The sequence below is a fragment of the Centroberyx affinis genome, unplaced genomic scaffold (genome assembly GCF_046629955.1).
Source record: "Centroberyx affinis isolate AG114_WGS23_722 - 3 ecotype Tasmania unplaced genomic scaffold, CSIRO-AGI_Caff_v1 ptg001267l_1, whole genome shotgun sequence".
NCBI lineage: Eukaryota > Metazoa > Chordata > Actinopteri > Beryciformes > Berycidae > Centroberyx > Centroberyx affinis.
In genome coordinates, this window is record NW_027279776.1 from 289,007 (window position 1) to 311,741 (window position 22,735).

At 40.2% G+C, this 22,735-nt stretch overlaps 1 protein-coding gene across 1 annotated transcript; it reads left to right on the forward strand.

Moving 5' to 3' along the window:
• The first annotated feature begins 1,863 nt into the window (after positions 1-1,863).
• On the forward strand, positions 1,864-21,913 carry LOC139648862 (brevican core protein-like). The gene is made up of 14 exons (XM_071525101.1): positions 1,864-1,920; positions 8,178-8,257; positions 8,520-8,894; positions 10,310-10,484; positions 10,649-10,776; positions 11,181-11,474; positions 11,811-12,749; positions 12,862-13,773; positions 18,761-18,907; positions 19,312-19,470; positions 19,719-19,801; positions 20,459-20,603; positions 21,085-21,267; positions 21,792-21,913. The coding sequence occupies exons 1-14, from the start codon at positions 1,901-1,903 to the stop codon at positions 21,911-21,913; spliced, it is 3,762 nt and encodes a 1,253-aa protein (XP_071381202.1). The 5' UTR covers positions 1,864-1,900.
• The last annotated feature ends 822 nt before the right edge of the window (positions 21,914-22,735 follow it).

Genomic DNA, 22,735 nt, shown 5'->3' on the forward strand with positions numbered 1-22,735 from the left:
CCTGCTGTCGGGAGCTTGAACCCCGGCCTTCTGCTTGAAGGATGACCTTTCTGTTCACTGTGCCAAGCTACTACTGCTGCCAAAAGAGAAATGGCAGCAAAGAGGAAAAAGGCTTGCAATGAGGATAATTGCAGCCTAAATTTGGGTCACTGTTACAATCAGTCATAGCTGGCAAGTTGGATTGAAACACACCTGTGAGCTCTGTCTGCCTTCTCTGAGGTGTGGAGCTGTCCGCCCAGACAGTCTGCTAGTATCTGGGTGTCAGATTCCTCAGGTGCTGCAGCATCACACCACTGCTGCTGAGGCAGCGGACGGCCACTACAAAGCTCCATTCACTCCATCTATACAGGACACAGGTGCCACTAAGGCACAGCATCTTGATGCCACAGGTACCCACTCAACTTGCCCTTATGTGTCTTGTGTGCTTCTCGTTTACTGCCAATCTAAACAGATGACACAATACAGTAGCTTTCAGTGAGCCAAAGGGCTCCAAGCAAATAGATGCAACTGTAACAGTTGACCTGGTGCAGACCTTGAACAAATTTGTTTTTCTCAAAAACTATTCACCACAGGAATATTAGTTCATGATGCTCACAGTTTCACCTTGGTCATATCTTACAAGTTATTTAGAGCGAGGAAACTCTGAGCAGCGCTGCACTGTCCCTTCCCCACCATGACAAGCAGTACTCATCTACGGCAACTTGTCTTCAAATTTATTTCTGTTTACCAGCAGTTAGAAAGCCTCTGATAGACCCTTTTGTTAGTACTTGTTTTTAGTTACTAGTAGCCTAACCAGTTGTCACTACTGATAACTGACGACAATTTAAAAGATAATGGTACTTCCAAAATAAGTAGCTTTTTGTACCTTGAGGTGTTTTCCCATTCTTTGTAGTAGGCTACTTTGAAGTACACTTTGTGCTGCTCCCTAAGTTTCCTATGGTAAAGTTCTTTGTGGTCTTCTTTGGGGCTTGTTGGGTTCTTCTCAGTACAATTTGTGACTCTTAATGGGTTTTTTTTTTTATTAATTACTCTAATTAATGACTCCTAGATGTTATAGAATTGGTCTCAAATTAAGTGCTGGTAACAAAAACATGCTGCAGGGAGATTTCTAGGTTGTAAATGACTAAGCAGTCTGTCTAGTGGAAGAACAATGTCTCTCGCACAGGGATTGTTCCACTTGGAGTGTTTGCAAATTTTGCAGAGTGAATGTTGCAAACTGATCATTACTTGAGAGGTGGCACATTTGGACTTGTTCAAGGAGATTCAAATAAACCTACAGTGGAGGAAAAACAGTAAATTGAGATAGCAGCAAACCAATTAGAGATATTATTGTATTAGGCTACAGCGATTAATGCTCTTAATTATCAGAAAAGGGAGGCAGGACCAGAAGCCCCCTCACCCCCTCATCCCCCTTCCCCAGCTGCTGTGCTGCAATATCGGTACCTGCAGCAGCATCAGCAACTGGCTCCGTGTTCCTGCTGCACTCAACTCAGCTCTGCTTTATCCAAGTGACGCTCTGTGCATTTCCCCTTTCCCTGCAGCAAGAAAAACCATATAGGCCACCTCCTAAATGCAGTTCTCAGTTAATAGCCTATGACATCGGTTATTTTAGATGTCATCCCTCCCGATCCCCTTTGACAGACATGCGCCATCTCCATCCCGATTGTTGGGTGAAAAAAGTGGGCAGTTCAGCATTTCATATTCGGCTTCACTTTCTCTGAACTCCCTCCTTTCTCCCCAAGCCTCGGAGTCGGTCGGACTCAAGTCCTCATACCTGCGCAGAGCATCCAGTGCCGCTTACCTCTGGCGGGACAGTCGCACTGCACCAAGCCGACTGGAGCCGGACAGCCGGAGAATACTTTTCCCAATCAAGAGATAAATCCATCCTTCATCCGCTGAAATGGTTTTGAGAAGAATCCGGTAGGTTTTTGCGTTCTTGGATTGATTATGCGTAGTGGATGCGGTCTTGGTCATTTCAAAGTTGTTTTTTTATTTATAATGTCATTTATTATTATAGTGTCAATTTGACAAATTTACCTGTAGTCGTCTTTATCAGTTAATTGCATGATAATAGTTGCTGCTTTCCCCCAATGCAGGTCCTGAAATTGTAGGCGTAGTAGGCTACAGTAGTTTTTTTTTGTCCTCCAGAAAATGTCATTTGGCGTAATAGTTGACGCACTTATTTCAGAAAGAACTTTTTCCTTAGGAAGGTTAATTTTTGACAAACACAATTATACTTTCTCAAATAAACAACGTTCATTCGGAGGTATCATCTATAGAAGCAAGAAAACAGATATTTATGAAATGAATATTTATGATATTCCACACAAATCTACAATTCCCATGAGAATGAATGGGGAAAGGTGACAGCGACATTACATGGAATGACTGTGCTGTGCATTTCTGCAGCTAAACAAATCAACTATATCAGATAGGCTCCAGACCACTACATTTGGGTTGAATTACTTTTTTAATTTAAGAAACCACTTATGTACAAATTTCTTTGGTTTTAAATACTGCTGTTCTGGGATCAAGGTGAATTAAGCTTTGAAATGTTTTTCCTTTGCCCAGCAGGAGACACAAGAAGCCAGCAGCATTTTAGCTTAAGTGCACACTTTGCCTCCTCTGTTTATTTTCCATGGGCCACCTCAGGGTCCATGTGGACTCATTAATGGCCAGGTGGGGAGGGAGGGAGGGAGGGAGAGAGAGAGAGAGAGAGAGAGAGAGAGAGAGAGAAGAACAAGTAAAGTATAATTCCTCTTTTTTATTTGGTATCAGATGGCTCTTTAATGTGATATTGCCTCATGGACCAGGTGGAACTGGGAGGCACTGGTTTGGTTCTCTGGTACCTAATTGCTGATTAACCACCAGCAAAATGTAGCACCTTGATGCATACATAATTCTGTGTCAAAACACCTTATCGCAATCATAATAGCAGAGGTGGAAAGTAACTAAGTACATTTACTCGAATACTGTACTTAAGTACAATTTTGAGGTACTTGTACTTGTACTTGTACTTGAGTATTACCATTTTATGCTACTTTATACTTCTACTCCACTACATTTCAGAGGGAAATATTGTACTTTTTACTCCATACCTTTATCTGATAACTTAAGTTACTAGTTACTTTGCAGATTCAGATTATTAATACAAAATATAATCAACTAATGATGATTGTGATGTATTATTATAGATTACTGTAAGCTACCCAGCAGTATATAAAGTAGTGGAAATCAGCCCCACCTTTTCCAGCTGCAACATTAAAGTGATGCTTACGCATTAATGCATCAATAATTATAATTCAATAATATAATATATACTGTATTATTCTGAAATGGGCCATTCTGCATAATGAGTACTTTTACTTTTGTTGCTTTAAGTACATTTTGATGCTAATACTTTTGTACTTTTACTTAAGTAACATTTTGAATGCAGGACTTTTACTTGTAACAGAGTATTTTTATACTGTGGTATTTCTACTTTTACTTAAGTAAAAGATCTGAGTACTTCTTCCACCACTGCATAATAGTAACTTAATAAGACAAATTTCAGAAACTGGTAACACTTTATTTGGAGTCCAACGATGATACTCAACTATTAGGTGACAAAAGTAGATGTTCAAACCCTGACCCAGACATTTAACATCTATAGACTCATTTTCAAACCATTGTATCACCTGAAACTTTTTAGTGACAGCATTGGACAATCCAAATAAAGTGTGACCCAGAAACCATACTGGACTCCCAAAAGACAAAGTAACATTACGACTATAGCACAGTGACAGCAATTAAACATTTCCAATTAAGTCCATGTTTATAAAAATCAATTTTCTGTTGTGTTTTAAAAGAAGATACAGAGTTTGCCCATCATGTTTCCTCATACATGTTGGTCCAAAGTTTAGGGACCCTGATCACAAATGCTTGAACACCTTTTGTTTGTTATCTAGACTTTGGAGCAGTAAAAGACATTTATCTGTAGATCCAACAATAAGCTGTATTCTGTACATAAGGAGTTAAAAGCTCTGTAATATAAGATGGGACCAAGCCATGTATTGTCTTAAAATTAAAATCCATGCAAAATTAATCTGGAAGCCAATTTAAGGTATAGCTACAATGAGAGTTATATTATATTTCCCTTATTTCTAGTTAAAAGCCTAGCAGTGGCATTCTGACATAGCTGGAGATGAAAACAAGTCAGAAAATATAGAAATGCTCTAATTATTTGTTAAATGGTAGAAATACTGTAACACTGATAGTTCCTCAGACTTTTTTTTTTCTCAGAATTCAGCCTAGAATCAAAAATGACAAAAAAAATTTGATATTGATATTGGTTTCCAAGTTGCAAAAACAATTTAAATGTTGAATTTGTTGGGCAACCTCCGACAACCTTTGATTTTAGATTTGAAAATATATCAGTTAAGTATTAAGTTGATAGGTAAGAGAGAGGAAGATGTGGAGAGAGACCAAAGACAGATGCATTAAAAACCTGAAGACAAAAGAACAGGAATAAATCAGAGAGATTTAGACTAGAGTGGATTTCTACCTCATTAAAAGCCAATCACATTGTAGAATGAGCAGATACAATGACAAAGCCAGTTCCAGCTCCGCACTCCACAAAGCTTAACGTTACATCAATCTTGAAATGGTGTCACGGCAAGTCTGACCCGGCTAAACTGGGATCAGGAGTCATTTTCCAGGTCGTTGTTTAGAGAAGTGGTTTGTTTGAATTGACCTTGATGCGAAGCACTGCAGAGGCCACCCACTAGATGTAGTGTGCAAGCTTGTTGTTGCAGTGCAGCACTGACATGACTTTTATCCATTTTCATGCTCGTTTTTCATGCTCGTTTTTCATGCCTGACTTCCACTGATGACCAACATGTAATCAGTCTTTTCCTGTTTCTGCACAAGGATGAGACTGGCTTCGTTCTGCATGTAGATAATGCACTGACTGCTGTTTCTAGACCCATAAATGCAGTGGGTGGCATTGATTCTAGCCTGACTTGTCTTCATTCTTTATCTGATTAAAAAGAGCAGAAATGCCAGAGGCCAGATGACTGCGAGGCCAAAGACCTCACTGAAAAATGTGGTCCAAAGAATTCGCAAAATAACCAGCACCAACCAGAATTTTCTCCACTGTCATCAATCTGACTGCGTTAGGATGAACACAAACCAATATTTAAACATACTCTCATAACAATTATACCATTTGAAACATTTCTGGACAGTGTCTTAATGTGGCCACTCCTTTTCTACAAAGCCTGCTCTAAAATGATTCTTAGTGGTTTTTTAACTTTCTTTTCCATCCTTGAAAGGAGAGAGAGAGAGAGAGAAAGAGAGAGAGAGAAAGAAAGAAAGAAAAGAGAAAAAGCAAGCAAGCAAGCAAGCGTGCCAGTGGCCTGTCCTTTAATTTTCCCCGAGGGTTTTTGTAAGGGAGTTGGTATGAAGTGAAAGCACAGTGTGCAGCTGTCCTCCTGGCCCACTGCTCGCTTTTTGTGAACCGTTTTCTTGTCAAGAATACTAATAGTGATACCAACCAGTGGAGTTCACCCAGCTGGCGAGGAAACAGACAACATTTATTCTACCAAAAAACAAGGCCATTTAATATGACACAAGTCAGTGAGCTTTGTTTGTACCGACTCTTAAGAATGATGAATGTATTTGACGTACAGATGCAGCAAAAGTAGATTTCATTGATGCTTGATAAACTCCCTCAGCTCACTAAGTTGTGGTTCTGGCCTCAATGATGTTTCCACTAATATTTCCACTGACAGAACAGGAGACGGTTTCTATCGTATTGCATGGCAGCCATTATTCTCCCACCCTGAACACACAGCTGTGCTGACGCATGTCTGGATGGCTGAATATATATAGACCTCATAATGAGGCTGGGTTTGTCAAAATGGAGAACTGAGTCAGAGCTGCTGAATCTGATGTTGGTTCATTAGAACTTTATCTAGATGGAAAAGACTGAAGCACTTCAGCCAGTCCTGCTGACACACACACATACACACACAGACACACACACACACATACAGACAGTACGCCCTCTATGCTCTAGCTATGGATTTGTTCAGAGGCTCTTTTTCAACATTTTCCTATCAAGAGTGTGATTTAGGAGCAGGGACCGATTGTGTTGGTGGCATCAGCAACAGTCAAAGGATCTGGGACTTCTTTGTTTCAAGTCCCTTGGCCTCTTTATTAAAAGCAAGACCAGCACAAATGATTTCATTGAAATAACTGAGTATATTAGGAGCATCTTCATAATATTGAGCTGCACCCTTTTTTCATAATCCATGTCTTGAAAATCTTTCTTTATGCCAGTTCCTTCACTGTTTCTACATCTCCCCTTTATGAATAAAGTTGATTTGATAGGTGAAATCAATATGGGCTTTCATCTGGCCACTGGCTAATCTATTTCATGGAGAGATTATTGTTTCAAAGATTTTGTACTCTCAATGTCATCTCCTGTTGTTCAGGTGCTAGATCACATGATTTCCTACTACAGCATAAGAGTGGGCTGGTTGGATAGCAGACATAACATTACGTAACATAACACATGTTAAAAAAAGCAAAAAGATGTGTTGCATGTGAAGCAACTAAAAGTGTATTATCAAGATCCAAAAAGTGATTTACAATAACAACCTGAGAAGAGATACCTTAATAAATATTATGTACATAAGAATTGTCTTACATGCAATCGCTCTTCTGAATCCTATCAGCACTTTTGACTCTTAACAACTCTGAAAAGTAATTTGGAATCTTGAAAACCCAGAACGCTGCTTTGTAATGATGAATGAACATTTCCAGCTTCATCATGGCCGCCTCAGAGAGGTTGTTTGAGGTCAGTGTGAGCGGCCTGCCATGCCTGCTGGGTTAATAACAGGGCCAGACTGGTGACGGAGAGCTGGCAGGGTGCCGCTGTGCTGAGGAGACGTGTCATTAGCTCACGGAGGTGATGAATGGCCTGCGGTCAGACGCTTGTGCTCCCAGCTTCCCTTTGGAAGCCAGAGAAGTGGCTCCTTTCTGTGTCGGGGCTCCATGATAGGTTCAGTATCTCATGGGCCTTGTATAAAAGTTTTTTACACCAACTTTGGGTTTACCACAAAATCCAAGTTATGATTCCTAAAAAAATTATCACCTTTCTGCCAAAATCAGCGGATTACACTGATTTTCTGATATATGTCAATTGCTAAAACAAATTCTATCATTATCCAAGGTATGAATATTACAGACATCATTTGTTTTTTTTTGGTGTTTTTCCTTTTCACAATATTTATTCTCTTCCTCATCCCCACAGGCAGATTTTAGGGTGAATTTACCAAGATTATATTCTTTAGTCACTTTGATGTGTCTTACCATTCCTCCCCTAAGATTTCCCTAGGATATCAGTTGCATATTCCATATGCATGGGGACTTAGTCTGCAAGATTACAAACCATTGCAAAAAACGTCCATCTTAATGAGTCATTTTGTTTCATATTCAGCCTTCAAATCTTATTTTTCTTAAAACAAGAGAAACATTCTGCAAGTGGGGTGAAATAACTCCACTTGCTTCCAATGCAGTTTTGCAATGCAGGAATTTTCTACAAATGTCAAAAATTCAGAAAAGTCAGAAAAAAGGCAAATCACTACATTACTATTACAAAAATGACACTTGAATCTACAAAATTCTTTAAACAAGTTGATTTACATTGGAAACAAGTGAAATTATGTAACCTTACTGGCAGATTTTTTACTTATTTTATGAAAATTACGATAATAGACTAAATGTCTTGTTAAGATGGAACCGAAATAGGTGGATGCTGGGGTGGTGGTAGCAGAAACAACATAAGTTGCAATAGCACAGCTAAACAACATATACAAGGGTGTGTAAATCATGACCTTAAATCTTCCAGTACAACAATTTGGTAAGATCAGTGGAGCATGCCACCAATCAGCTGAACCAACACAGTACATAACTTTCAGTACCAGAACTCGCTTTGCCTATTAAAGGTTAAATGTGTGTGAAATTGAAAACCGAGGAGAGGAGAAATAATTTGCTGGTGTCATTTTTATGTTTTTTTTACCCCCCCCCCCGGCACCCCCCAAGTTTGCTTTAAGAATGCTTTATTAATTTTCATCAGTGACATATTTTATCTTATCTTCATTCTTACTGTGTTTGCTTCTTTATCTCCATAGACATGTCCAACTTCTTCCACTACTCTGTGCCGTCTGCCATCTCACTCTGGCCTTCCCTGCCCAATCTCCATATGCACATGGTACTTCTACTTTTTCCCATGTTATGGATTTTCATATCTTACTTTTAATGAAAATGTACAGGCTTTTTTTTTTAAATAAGTAATCAAATACTCTGTTCCAAATACTATGCTGGCCCCTGAGAGTACTTTAAAAACAGTATTAAAATTTGTCTTTCAATTTCAAGCAAATAATGCAAATTACATCTTGATGATTCATCCAATTATTCTATGCAACTGTACAGCACAGCACTGTTCTTCTGCCTTCTACCCCTCTTGTTTTCAGATGAGGTGCGACAGCTCCAGGTGAACATCCCCCACTCAGCCCTCGTCTTTGCCCCACTGGGCAGCTCCATCACCGTCCCCTGCTTGGTGTCCCTGTCCCCTACACCCACCTCCTCCTTTTCCCCTATACTTCCCCGGGTCAAGTGGAGTGTGGTGTCCCATGGGGTGGAGATGGAGATCCTGGTGGCGCGGGGTCATAGGGTGAAGATCAACGAGGCATACCGAGACCGCGCCGCCTTGCTCAACTATACTTCTTCCAATGATGACCTGTCATTGTGGTTGGGTGATTTGCGCTCCAGCGACTCAGGCCACTATCGCTGCGAGGTGCAGCAGGGCCTGGAGGATGCCAGTGACCTTGTACAACTCAAGATCAAAGGTAACAAAACAAAAGATATCACTTTTGTGGGTTTCTCTGTTATTTATGTTTATGATTTTAATTGTCAAGCTCAGTTGGCTAGATTTAAGTTTATGAGTTGGAAAACTGATCTGAGGATCTATGAGATTTATACATGGGCTCCATATGTGACACACTGTTTAATGTTTTGGCTCTTATTACTTTGGATGTGAAATTACAAAATAACTATGAGGCTAAAGTGAAGACTGCTATATCAGATTAACAGTTAAAGACTACAGTCCTTTTTGTACATGTATCCACATGGCAACCAAAAGCATTTGGTCAAATGAAGATTATATTCAATAAACTTGTCATTTTTCAGTCAAAGTAGTCAAAAACATGTCAAAAAAGTGTCCGTGAGCAAGGCATTTAATCCCCAACTGATGCAGTGGAGCTTCTCAGTGACCAAAAGTAGAAAACTGTAGCTGTGTACTGTACATATGAAGGGAGCCAATAGAGGGAGTGCAAGAAGGGAGAATCTGACATGGTTAAAGACAGGAAGGGTACAATATGCTGAATGAGTTGTGCTGAAGGGAGTGCCCATGAAACCCGGCCAGGAAAGTAGAACTTGAACAAAGAACCGGGCTTTTTCCCTGGAGAGGAGGAATCTGTTTGAGCAGATGTTGCTGTGTATGATCCTACATTGTGGCTGCGATATGAGCATCATACCACAGTTGGTTTTCAAAGATCACACCAGGATTCTAGGAAGGAGTCAGTGTAGTTTTGAGGGCAGAATTTTCCAGAGAAGAAGAGCAGTTCACTCTTGCCATGGTTGAGCTTGTGGTGGTGGGAAGATGTCAGTCTGGCCAGCAGAGATGCACATTGAAGCCTTATAGTTTCAGAGGAATGAAAAGTAAAGTTAGGTGTCATCGGCATAGCTGTGGTAGGAAAGTTACCATGCTGATGACAATCAACTAGACCTTTCTTTTCCTTCCTCTAACAAAAATTTACACTAAAATTTAAGCTGGTATTCTGTTCTTTAACTGTATAGTCACTGTGTCACTTCACTTCCAGCCCATAAGAGTATTAAACATATTAAAAAATATTAAACCTTATGTTGTTGTCCAAATACTTTGAGCTCTCTGTAGGCTGCAGAACCCTTGGTCACTGATCCTCAGATCTGATCCTCATATTCCTACTCTTCAGTTTGCTTGATAAATTAGACCTTGAACTCACAGGTATGAGTCCGTTTATAGGATACAGAAGACATGCAGTGTGACTGCTACAGTGATGCTTCTGACTGCTTTTGCTATAAGTTGGTATTACTGTGTCCTTATTGTGTAAAATGCTATTATCCCAGGACCTTCTCGTATAGTATGTATATAAAAGTGTTAATAATGTGTGTTTGTGTATGTGTGTGTGCATGTGCGTCTGTGTGTGCATGCTTGTGTGTTTAGGTGTTGTATTCCACTATAGGGATGCCTTGGGCCGGTATGCATTTTCCTTCGACCAGGCCCAGAAGGCTTGTGAGGGCATCGGGGCACAGATCGCCACTCCTGACCAGTTGTTGGCAGCTTATTATGATGGTTATGAGCAGTGTGATGCTGGCTGGCTGGCAGACCAGTCTGTCAGGTATCTCACCAATTTTGTAAATGGCCCAATATATAATATACTTTTGACTAAAACTATCAAAGCCAGGATTTTATTCCTATCCTTATCTAAGGTATAACCATGGTCATTTTATTTTATGTGAGGAGGAAATGCTGATTGCTTCCATACTTGCACCACTTCCACAGGTACCCAATCCAAGTGCCCCGTGAAGGTTGCTATGGAGACATGGATGGGCAACCAGGAGTGAGGAACTATGGAACATTGGATCCAGAGGATCTATTTGATGTGTACTGTTATGTGGAGCAAATTGATGGTATGAATTGTAACACCTTTAATCATAGGAAGATAAATGATCCTGCTTAAAGCAAAGTATCTACTTAATCCTTATCTTAGGTGAAAAAAATATTTTGCCAATGAATATGGTAGCAATATCATTATCAAGGGCAGTTTCTGTCACTTTGCCAAGTCAGATGATCTGTCATCATGTTGCTTCTTTCCATGATACCTTCAATCATAGTCACAAAGCAAATTTAACAAAAAGCAAGAGGCAACAGAGATTAGTCCAATATTCAGTATTCAGTACTGAGAATAACAGTGGAGATACACAATGTGACAACAGTGTCTCCTAATGATCTCTACTATCCTACTCGATACAGGACTTTTTTTTTTTATCTCTGTATGAAAAAAGTCCACATTTGAAATATTTTGTGCTTGTAGGCGAGGTGTTCCATGACCCCATCCCACAGCAGTTGTCATTTGATGAGGCACAGTCCTATTGCAGAGCTGCAGGGGCGGAGCTTGCTACAACAGGACAGCTGTACTTGGCATGGAGTGAGGGACTGGACCGTTGCAGCCCTGGCTGGCTGTCTGATGGCAGTGTGCGCTACCCCATCCTAACCCCCAGGGAGCGCTGTGGTGGGCCCCAGGCCGGTGTCAAAACCCTCTACCGCTTCAGCAACCAAACGGGCTTCCCAGAACCATCCAGTCGTAATGATGTTTATTGTTTCAAAGGTGTGCATTTGAGGTTTCCAAAATGTGAAAATCCAAATGAAAAATTACAATTAAATGCCAAGAATTCATAGGATATGCAACTTCTACTCAACTATGCTACTCAATTAGGTTAATATCAGTTTGTATGGGAATTCACACTGAAAATTTTGATCATGTGAAAACCTAAAACAACTAAGAACTAAACATAGTAGTAGCTAGCTAAGTCAGTAATGAAGTGTTTTTGCTGATTTTGAAATATATAAATATACTAACGACAATAACCAGAAAGTAAAAACAGTACAAAAGATGTTTTTTCTCTATAAATCTTATTTGCAATAACTTATCTATCCTCTACAGGTAATGGAAATGCTCGCACTGACTCTCCCATGGACTACATGGCCACAGAACCTGAGGACATTGGACAAGATGTGGTCATTCTTATGGAAACAGATGAAGAACTGCAACTGAGCCAACACTCAGAGCAAGTAGAACGAGAGGCTCAGAGCGCCCTGGAATCGCTCCCCTTTTTCTCAGGCCCTTCCATTGGGGAAGACCTGGTTGGCACACACCCAACAGTTATGTCAGACACAACAGAGTCTCCCCTCAACACCACAGCCTCGTTGGACCTCCTTCAGCCTTTTGACGAAACTTTGCCTCCTACAGAAATGGACTACGATTCCCAACATCCTACATCATTGCTGCCCAGTTCCACCAACAACACAGATGGCTACAGTTCCCTACATCCTACATCATTGCTGCCCAGTTCCACCAACAACACAGATGGCTACAATTCCCCACATCCTACATCATTATTGCCCAGTGCCAACAATGAGACGGGTTCCCACCACGAAGGGAACTTCAGCCTTCACCAGCCCAAGCTAGAAAACACCCCAGGGTTCCCTGAACCTTCATATGAACCTCACAGGCATTACCAGCCAATGCCAGACATAAACCTTGAAGAACATGAATCCCAGCTATCTGATGGGTCAAAGCACTTCCAACCAATGCCTGAGACAATTTTGGATTTTGAAAGATTAGAAGCCAATAACAGCAAAATAGACAGCAACCATAGTCAAGAGGAGAATATCCCAGAATCCACCCCTATGACCCTTAACCCCATGCTTCAAATGAAGCTGGAAGAGGCAGTAGTAGAAGAACCTGTGCAGACATCTCTCTCAACTCAGTCCCAAGGAGAGGCAGGAGAGCTTGTTACCCAACCAGCCCAAACCACCCTGCCCATCAGGGAGCTAACTTCAATGTGGTTCCCTCTGGATGGGTCTGGAGATAGTTCCCAAGGTATGGCTAATATGAATTCAATTTCTATTTATGAGCATTCTGAGAGAATACACATCAATAATTAAGTAGTTGGATTTACTCAACTCTTATAATGCCCCATGTTCTTTTCCAGAGAGTGACCTGGACATTGGAGCAGACAGTTCCCCTGCCACATCAGAATCCTCTACTTCTGATTTCACCCCTCGCCTGTCACCTTCTGCTGCAGCCACCGCCATCCCTACTGAGTCTCAGACTGGAGTTCCAGATCTGAGCATCTCATCTGGCCTGCAGCACTCTGAAGAACTGGGCTTGGATGTGTACTCCACAACAGCACATCCCTGGGAGTCCTCCATTTCTAGACAGGAAGGCAGTACTAGCTTAGAATTTGATGACACTATGGTCACCATGGAAAGTGTTTCCTCTGAAGAAAAGCAGCTGCACCCATCAAAGTCTGAAGAGCACCTAGTTTCTGGAGCAGGTTTATCCACCACTGAATCTCCAGAGATGTCCAACACCTCCCAGCTGCCTACTGATTCCCCCACAGCAGGGTATGAAACATCTGCTCATAGGCTGCATGTGGATCCGACAACTGCTTCCCATGAGGAGGGAAGTGGGCATGAACCTACCACAGTTACACCAACCCTGGAAGAGGAGGTTACTGTCTCCCCCCTTGATTCCCAAACATCTAACTGGACTCTGCCGTCTACCACCTATGGACCACAAGAGTCTCTAGATGGTCTTGAGTACAGCAGGGAACCCTCCTCAACAGTAACTCCAGATTCCTCAGCAGAGCCAGACGTCACAAGCACAGAGCCCACTGCTGCGACCACGACGACCTCCACACTGTGGTCCACACGCACCTGGAGCCCACCCACCTCAGCACCAAAAGCTTTCCATGAGACGGCTGAGCCGCAGAAGGTGACAGCCCTTATACCACCAGTGGATCAAGGTCGGGTGGATCTTGAATTTAGTCTCACCCAGCCGCCCACCCTGCTTATCTTGCCCAATGAGAGGGCTGCTGTAGACGGTACAGGGAAACTTTCAGGTAATGTTAAAGCCACTCTAATCAACCTAACCGCCCTCCTCTTGCTGCTCGACGCGACGATGCACTAAATCCCTGGTCTTTCCTTTGCCCAACCTGCCTTGCTCCATTTTCTGTAAACCACAACCTTTCAAATGACTTCCCACACCTCTACGTTTGTCTCACTCTTTGTCTCAGCAAGTCCACTCACCCCTCTGACTCTTTCCTCTTCCCCTTAAAACACTGCTCACCCTTCTCCTTGTGACCCCCTCCCAAGACACTTACACCTGGGACAGCTCCCATCTGACATTTGTCAACAAACCAGTCTTGTTGTGCATGATGTTTTTTTCCTCATCCAAAGATTGACTTCTATGAAGTATGTTATTTGGTATGGTTTTGGTATTTGGTTATTTGGTGTGTCTATGAATGAGTGTTTCAATGCTTCTTCTACAATGATTTTCCCCTGCAAGAGTGATGTCCAGGTTATAGCATTTGTTCCAAAATTGTTCCAAATTTTTCATAGTACATTGACAGTTATCAGTGGATTTTACTTTCAGAGGGTACCCTATCTCCATACTATACACGTACAAATTCAGTGTTTTGACTGCTCATCACCATCACTTTCTTCTGGCTAACTGTCAAAAATCACAGACAATATTTTCTGCAGTAATCTGGAAATAACTGGATAAGGGACTTGGATCTTTCTCTTGAATGTAACAGCATTAATGTTGAATGTAACAGCACTGACCAATGCAATTGCAATGATGTTTTTATAGATTACTACTGTCAGGTCATCAAATGTTTAGTTAATAATTGTACTCTTTCATCAGATTTTAAGAATTCTATTGCTATTCTAGACAGTCTAGTAATGAACGCACAGAATATTATGTTTGTAAGCACAAAAGGTGTTCAGTATTGATTTATTGTGTGTGGAATCCTTTAGCAATACGTTTTGAAAGGTCCTTTATGGGTCATTACTATTTCATACTTAAGTCATGGTCACTCGTTTAATCATGATCTTTCAAAATTTGTATTGTCTTTGTAGGTACAAGAATGATAAAATCAACTAATTGAGGCTTGTTTATTGCCTGACTATGGTCGATAAATCTGTTTTTGTTTTTCCTTCAGTCAAATGTTTTAGGTTCAAATTTTAATTACAGCTTTGCACAATTTAGTAGTGTGTATACACACATGGGTTTCTACAACTCAAAATGGCAGCTGCAGACCTGGGTGTGTTGGCATAAATAGGAGTACCATTAAAAGAGCTTGTCGCCACTCACTTACTGCCATTCAACACACGGGCAGTTACAAGTTTAACATTTTACATCAACCCGGTGTTTTTCTGTGTGCGAGAACCTCTTCAATTTCACTCAAGAAAAAGCCTATTAACAAAATCACATATTTGAAAAACATAATGAAGCACATTATTCTTATCTTAGGACAAAGTATATTTGAAAGCAAAGTCATGAAAAGTAAATTATATAGGACTTAACATACAACAGAATCCAGTAGTTTGCTGTTTGTTTTCCTTTAGATGAGGAAAAAACATACATCACTCACTGTTTTCACTCGGTGGTGCCTTACATTGTGCGTCACATTGATCCATGTCTGCTGCGTGTTCTCACTGTTAAACTCAAACCTACTTGCAGGCTCCAATTAATACATGGTTGCAGTTATCATTTTTGATGTCTACTGTTGTATGCATATCACCACAAATTCATTCATTCTTTATCTGCTTATCCCTATAAAGGGTCAGGAGGGGCTGGAGCCTATCCTAGCTTGCATAGGGCAGAAGACAGGGAAACACCCTGCACAGGTCACCAGTCCATCATAGGACTGATACAAATCACTTACACTCACAATCATACCTACAGGCAATTTAGAGTCTCCTTGCATGTCGTTGGACCATGGGAGAAAGAACATGCAAACACCACACAGACAGTACTAAACACTGAGCCACTATGCCAACCTTATTTTACTTGAAAATACATAAAACAAAAAGGGTTAGTGTGCAAGTCTTTGATTTCTGTATTATTTACTATTAGTGAGAACAATGTGCATATGATACTTAAAGTTGAATGAGGCCTACATGTGTGACAGGGAGTGTTTCATGCTCATAATCACACAAGTTTTGATTTTTAGCCCCGCAACAGCAGGGGCTCTATGGATTGCATTGTCGGTCGGTCGCTCTGTTCACCACTTTTGGTCACATGGGTGAATGTGTGCCGCAGGGAGTTAGACTGCAGACTCTCAGTTGGGAGATCCACGTTTGATTCCCAGCAGGGACACAAATGCAATGTCACGGGGCTGTTAGACTCTTCGTCTTGTTTTTATGCAGAAAACTTGAAAGGAATCCCATGTAAACATATGGTTTTCCATATCCCAGTTGTTTATGTTCCAGCCAACTGAATGATGCTATTGCTTAGAATGCACAAGTCCCAAGATTCACATTAGACAAGAGTAGGCCAGTTATTACCTTCCATATATTGACAAAACCAGACTCACAGATAGATGCCTGAAAAAAGTGTGAGTTTGTTTACTCTCAACACCAACATGCTGCAGTATAATGATAGACACCACACCATCTCTTGTTTATAGGGTGTCAGTGGAAAGTAAACCACAGTAACTGGTAAAATGTTTTATTTCAGTTTGGATGCACATTAACTTCATTCTGACCTATATTAAGACTACTTTGACCAATTTGGAAAATCACATTGCAAACATCCTATTTTTACGCCACAGTGTTTCACTAACTACCCTTTGACTAGGACCTACAAGAGTTGAGATAAACAACGGATGAAGTTTACTGGAAGTTGACTGAGGATGGTGACTTGACAAATGGGAAACCCCAAGATTCATTGCGAGAACGACGCATCACGTCCAAACAGCGCTATAGTCTATAGCACAGAGCCAGTTCAATCAGCTGGGAAAATGAACACCTGCATGTCTTAATTGATCACACAGTGTCAAGCACTCTAGCCATCTCAACTGTAAGGATGCTTCTCTGTGTTCACGCTTTTGAGTTTTAAGTTTGTTCTCTGCAAGACAGCTTGGGAAGAACACAAGGACACAAGTATCCACTTGCCGTTCTTGGATTTGATAATCACATCGGGTGTGTAAATGTGAAATGTGAAAGCTTTCATGAACTGGGTACAGGCTGAATCACTATTGTGTTGTATCAATCGGCATTAGAAAGTAGAAAAATGGACATGGACATGATGCAGGTAAACAGTTACTCTACAGAGAGATGATAGGTGGCAAAACTTACAAACTACCTACAACTACCTTCCAAGCATCATGTTGTTTGTGCAGACTGTCTGCCTCTTGGCCTGGTCTGGCTAGTCTATTTCTGCTTTCTATTGGGATGAAAGTGACAGCTAGTCAGTTATAGCTTGCATTCACTCCTGACAAAAAATCCCCATTTGTGTTCCCATTTACAAATTCAAAATAATTTCTCATGACCAGTTAAGCCCATGAATTTTACCTGACCAGTCACTTTTGAATAGCCTACCTACAACATACCAGAAAACTCAGTACAATATGCAATATAGCTTAGTAAAAACAAACTAAATTTATCCTTTAACTGATAGCAAGCAATTGTTTTTGTATAGAAATGGAATCCCTGTGGAGAGGTTTACCCTTTTTCACTTCACTTTCAAAGCACCAGAGGGCAACATTACTTCCCCATCATCATTTACCTTAGCATGTTAGCTAGTTAGCTATCTGCTAATGCTAAGAAGCTAACATTCTAATCAGCTATGTAAAGTTTTTTCATTATAAAGTTTTGCATTTGTTTCTGTCTGACAATAGGCCACTTCTGAGAAGTTATTGGTATAAACAATTATTTATTTATTTTTTTTTCAGTTTTTTTTACCCTGTCACTCTTGTTTTGGTTTCATGTTTACACAATCTGGAACACACAAAAGAAAATGCATTCTGAAATTGTAAAAAAAAAAAGAAAAAGTATTTGACAATCAAAATACCACCCACCCAAGTTACCTTTTTGGAACACAAAGTTCTTAAATCCAACAGCTATTATATAATAATAAGATAATGTTTGTCCATCACAGTGGAACTAAAAACATCTTACTGCTACACTAAGATGCTTTTTTCTAGATCTGGTGCAACTGAGACCTAGTGGACATTTTCTCAGAATTCCACTTCGGGAAACTAGGGAATCAAAGCTATCCAGTTCACCTCTGTGACCTTGCTGCTACCTACCTGTCTCTCTTGGTTTTGGAGCAATCACAATCAAAGGACCAGTCAAGCATTGCAAATGCAGTTTAGCTTTCTCAAGACTGCAGCTTACGCAAGTATTACATGAATATTTTATCTTTAAAAGTAGAGTGGGCGTTGAGAAATTAGAGCAGATGTGAAGAAGATAGAAGGGAGGAAACCTGCTAATTTGAATGGGAATGACTCAACCTGTCCGAGATGATGCATCAAAGACTGACCACAAAAACTTTTCCCTGCCAGTTTGTCCTCACATGACACTCTGAAGTTTGTACTCTACCGCCACCTGTTGGCTCATGTGGATCATGACGCTTTAATATGTAATTCTGTCTGATGATGTGCTCTAAAGCCTGCTATCCTTTTATGCAATCTTAGGAAAAGAAAAACTGTATCCTATTATACATATATTTACATAACTCATGTATTATACGTATTTGGTATTAGAGGATACATAGTACAGAGGATACATACATAACAGACTTGATCTTGAATATATGAGAAGTACATGGAAAATACTTTCAAGGGTTTTAAAGAGAGGGGCAATACCATTAATCCTTGGCTCCTCTCTTCTTAATATTTATCTTTATATATTGTGAGTAGCCTTGTTCTTTAGCTCCTTAATCTTTTATCAACATTACTCACATCTTTTGTCGCCACCAAATCCACCCTTTCCTCTTCCTCCTCCTTAAATTAGTTCTTCACATTCTTACAGATGTTTCACTATAAATGTTTGATAATATGATGCACAACCTCAAGTGTGACATGTGCTTTTGTGTAGCTGCAGAGTTAGCTGAACTGACCTTTTGCTCTGTTTCAGATCCCTGTCTGGAAGACCCCTGTCTCAATGGAGGCACCTGTACCGAATACAATGGAGGCCCTAAATGCCTCTGTTTGCCAAGCTATGGAGGAGACTTCTGTCAGACTGGTGAGCTTTCTGCTCACTAACCATTTGTCATGCCTGTTAAGAAGTTGGACTTTCACCAGTATTTCTAACAAATTCCAAATAGAAAGTTGCCAATTCCATAAAAAACAAAAAGAGAAATCCTGAGCCTTCTCTTTAATATTCATATTTGGAAATGCACATATAATGTGTTCTGTTGTCTATTTACACTGTTAGAAGATTGACCAAATCTATTTTATGCCCACAACAAAACATTATAAATATCATTCAGATGCATTATATTAATTATGTACTGCATGTGAAACAATCAACACTCAGTGAATACAGGGAGCTCTCACAATTACATCTGCAACAGCTAAACCTGCTGTAAACCTGTTAACATGTCTACAGGCTCTGAGTCTCCTGTCTTTCCTCTGTGTTTCTTCCAGACCTGGAGCAGTGTGAACCAGGCTGGGATAAGTTCCATGGTTTCTGCTACCGGCACTTCAGCCAGCGGCTGAGCTGGGAGGTGGCAGAGCAGCACTGTCGCATGGTGGGGGCACATCTGGTGTCCATCATGACCCCTGAGGAGCAGAGCTTCATCAACAGTAGGTTGAGACCGGTGCCTGTTAGTGCACATTAGTCTGTATTTGTGGGCAACATGATATAACTTCCTTTGGTGGCCTACATTTTTAGGGTTTTTGATTTGTGGTTTAGTGGACATGGATTTCAAAGCTTAATTCATTAATTCTCCATAAAACCTCTTTTAGGACAAAGGGAAAACAGCTAATGTACTCATGGTAGTTTCATTGTGGATTGTGGACTGGATATTACACCTTATTATCTACCTCACCAGGCAACTACAAAGAATACCAGTGGACTGGTCTAAATGACAAGACCATTGAGGAAGATTTCCGCTGGTCTGATGGCAACCCACTGGTGAGGAATATAAGAAATTTGGGAATGTGTCTGCGCTCATCAAAAACAAGTTCATATAATATGCTGGTTACAGGTGTGTGAACTGCAAATAATGTACAATTCATCACAAGAGAGGAACAATCAACTTTTTGTTGTACTATTTTTGTCACTTTTTTTCATTCCTTTTGTACTATTAGATTTCTCTATTCTTTGGATTATAAGCATCTGTGTGGATATTCTCTATTCTCTATTTGACATTGTTCAGATTCTTCTTTTGTTTGTGATTCAAACCACTGGTGAGTCCATCCACCCTCTGGGAAGCCTTATGGTTTTTCCTCTTTTTCCAGTCCACAAGTAACTCTGCATCCAGGCTAATTAGAATATACTGTATTTCTACTGTTTTTATGATTTAATTTCATGTTTTACCAGAAACAGGCGCTCGACTAATTTCAAAGCCCATAGTTTAGGGTGACACAGAGGAGTTGTGCCTAAAGAGCATGATATTTTTGTATGATATGACTTCAGGAAGATAGGAAATGTAAGTTTGTAAAATGCAGTCAGTCAGATAGTCAAGTGAGGTGCAAGAGAATTACAAAATTACGTAAACTTGGACACACTTTACATTTACGTGAATCATTCAAAACTACTTGAAAACTACTCTCTTCCCCATGTATGCAGCTGTATGAGAACTGGTACAGAGGGCAGCCGGACAGCTACTTTCTGTCTGGGGAGGACTGTGTGGTGATGGTGTGGCACGACGGCGGGCGCTGGAGCGACGTGCCGTGCAACTATCACCTGGCCTACACCTGCAAGAAAGGCACCTGTGAGTCATATTAATAATGGTATAGAATTAGAATTAGAATTAGAAAATTGGAGAATTAGATTAGAGAATTCCATTTAGAGAATTGGAATTGAAATTGGAATTGGAATTAGAATTAGAAGTCATCATTTTAACCATAGAGATCTCACCATGTTATATCTTAGTGGTTTCAACTCCCTCATGTGGTTGTTTTGGCTGCTACATGCATCAGTTATTTCTGCCAGTTGAACCACTCAATTTCTATACAGTACATCAGTGTGCAAGACGGAGTGCATGATGGATTCTGTTTCAGTGTGCTGTATGTCATTCCTGTGGATGTGTAGCACTTCAACATGAGCTTGATCTCATCTCTAAGTTGGACAGTGGACAGTTTTGAATATTAAAATTAAAACTGAAGCCCCAATTAGCTTAGAGGACATTCATATGAGGAGGATGCAAGCTTGTGAAGACATTGACATCTCAGGTATTTTATCTCTTCCAACAGCCTCGTGTGGTCCACCACCCAAAGTTCAAAACACATCCATCTTTGGAAAGGTTCGACAGAGATACGAGACTGATGCAGTTGTCCGCTACTACTGCGGCCAGGGATTTCAACAGAGACAAACCCCTCTGGTCAGGTGTCTGTCCGGGGGCAAGTGGGAGGAGCCACAGATCCTGTGCATCCCTGGTAAGATGAAGGATTAGCCGACTTAAGCATACATGCATTCCTACAAATTTGAAAAGTTTCATTCCAAAATGAGATATCCATCATTTGAAAACATTGACACACAACACTGACCTTTACTTACAAAACAGTTATGCTTTTGAGGATAGAATCATCTGTGGTTTTGGAATATTGACTGATGAAATTTAGGAAGCAAATTTTTTTCCAAAATTAAATTATATAGTGTTTTGGAATGAAACCCTTCATATACCATATATACCTAACTATATGTACAGTATATGTATCTATATGTATATACATATCTATAATGTGTATGAAGACATGAAATGTTTCCTAGGACAGGATGACCTAATATGACAGACAGGTCCAAAGTCACTCATGAACTGAAGTGTTACTCATAGTGAGAAATAACTGCATATGCAACTCACATTAATCTACAGTTACATACATGTACATCATATATACTTTCAATTTTGATTTACAAGCTGGCCTCACAGTGTATATTTGTTGGGTGGATTTCCTTGCAGAGGCTGGTGGCACCGCTGTGCTCCCTGGAGTGACGTCACCCACCACCACCAGCTTTGACACGATTGAGGATGAATCTGAAGCCACCAAGGAGTCACCGCAATACTGGGACATCAAGTTTTAAAACTCACACTACTTTTCACATCTCCTTTTTTTTTTTTTTTTTTTTTTTAAATCTGCTGTTGTAACATGACATGGTGAAAAGAATCAAATGCTTTTATGAATGCTCAAACAGGACAAAGGACACAGCATAGAGACACAGGCCAAAATTTACCGTACTCTGAACCAAGGAGCCCATAGCACACACAGTGGATTAATAGTCAGTGACGCACTGATTTATTGAGGGAATCATCATTTGTTTAAAGGCAAACAACTTCAGATTTTTTAATGACCTGTATACTATTTTCTACTTTGATCAATTCAGTGTAATTATTTTGATTCCAATCTCAGTTAAATCACTTTCACCCACACCATCAATATGAACATTCTGTGTCAGAGCTGAATATATTTTGTCTGATAAAAAGTGGTTTGAGTTTTCATTTATAATTACGCCTGGATAGTTGCAAGGGTAAGTGATCTTACATTTCTAATAAACAGCAGGTCTGCTTTCTAAAACTGATTACATGAAGCGCTTGGAACAAAATGCTGTATATTATTCAACGACTCCTTCATATCCAAGAGAACCTTTGATCCCTTCCACTAGAAAGACACAGATGAGTGAACCGTAAACTACTATGCCAGCTCCAAATGTACATAAAGCACTATTCACTCACATTAGCTTTGCCATTTTTGGCTTTTGTTATACCAAGGAACAAAATTTAATATACAAAATGGTGCTAATGTCTTCAAGACCCTTGTATAGTATGGAAAAAAGAAATTTGTTTTCGAACTAATGTAGGGGTAGGAATTCATCTTTGATTTTTTCATTTCAAGTTTTTCAGAGAAT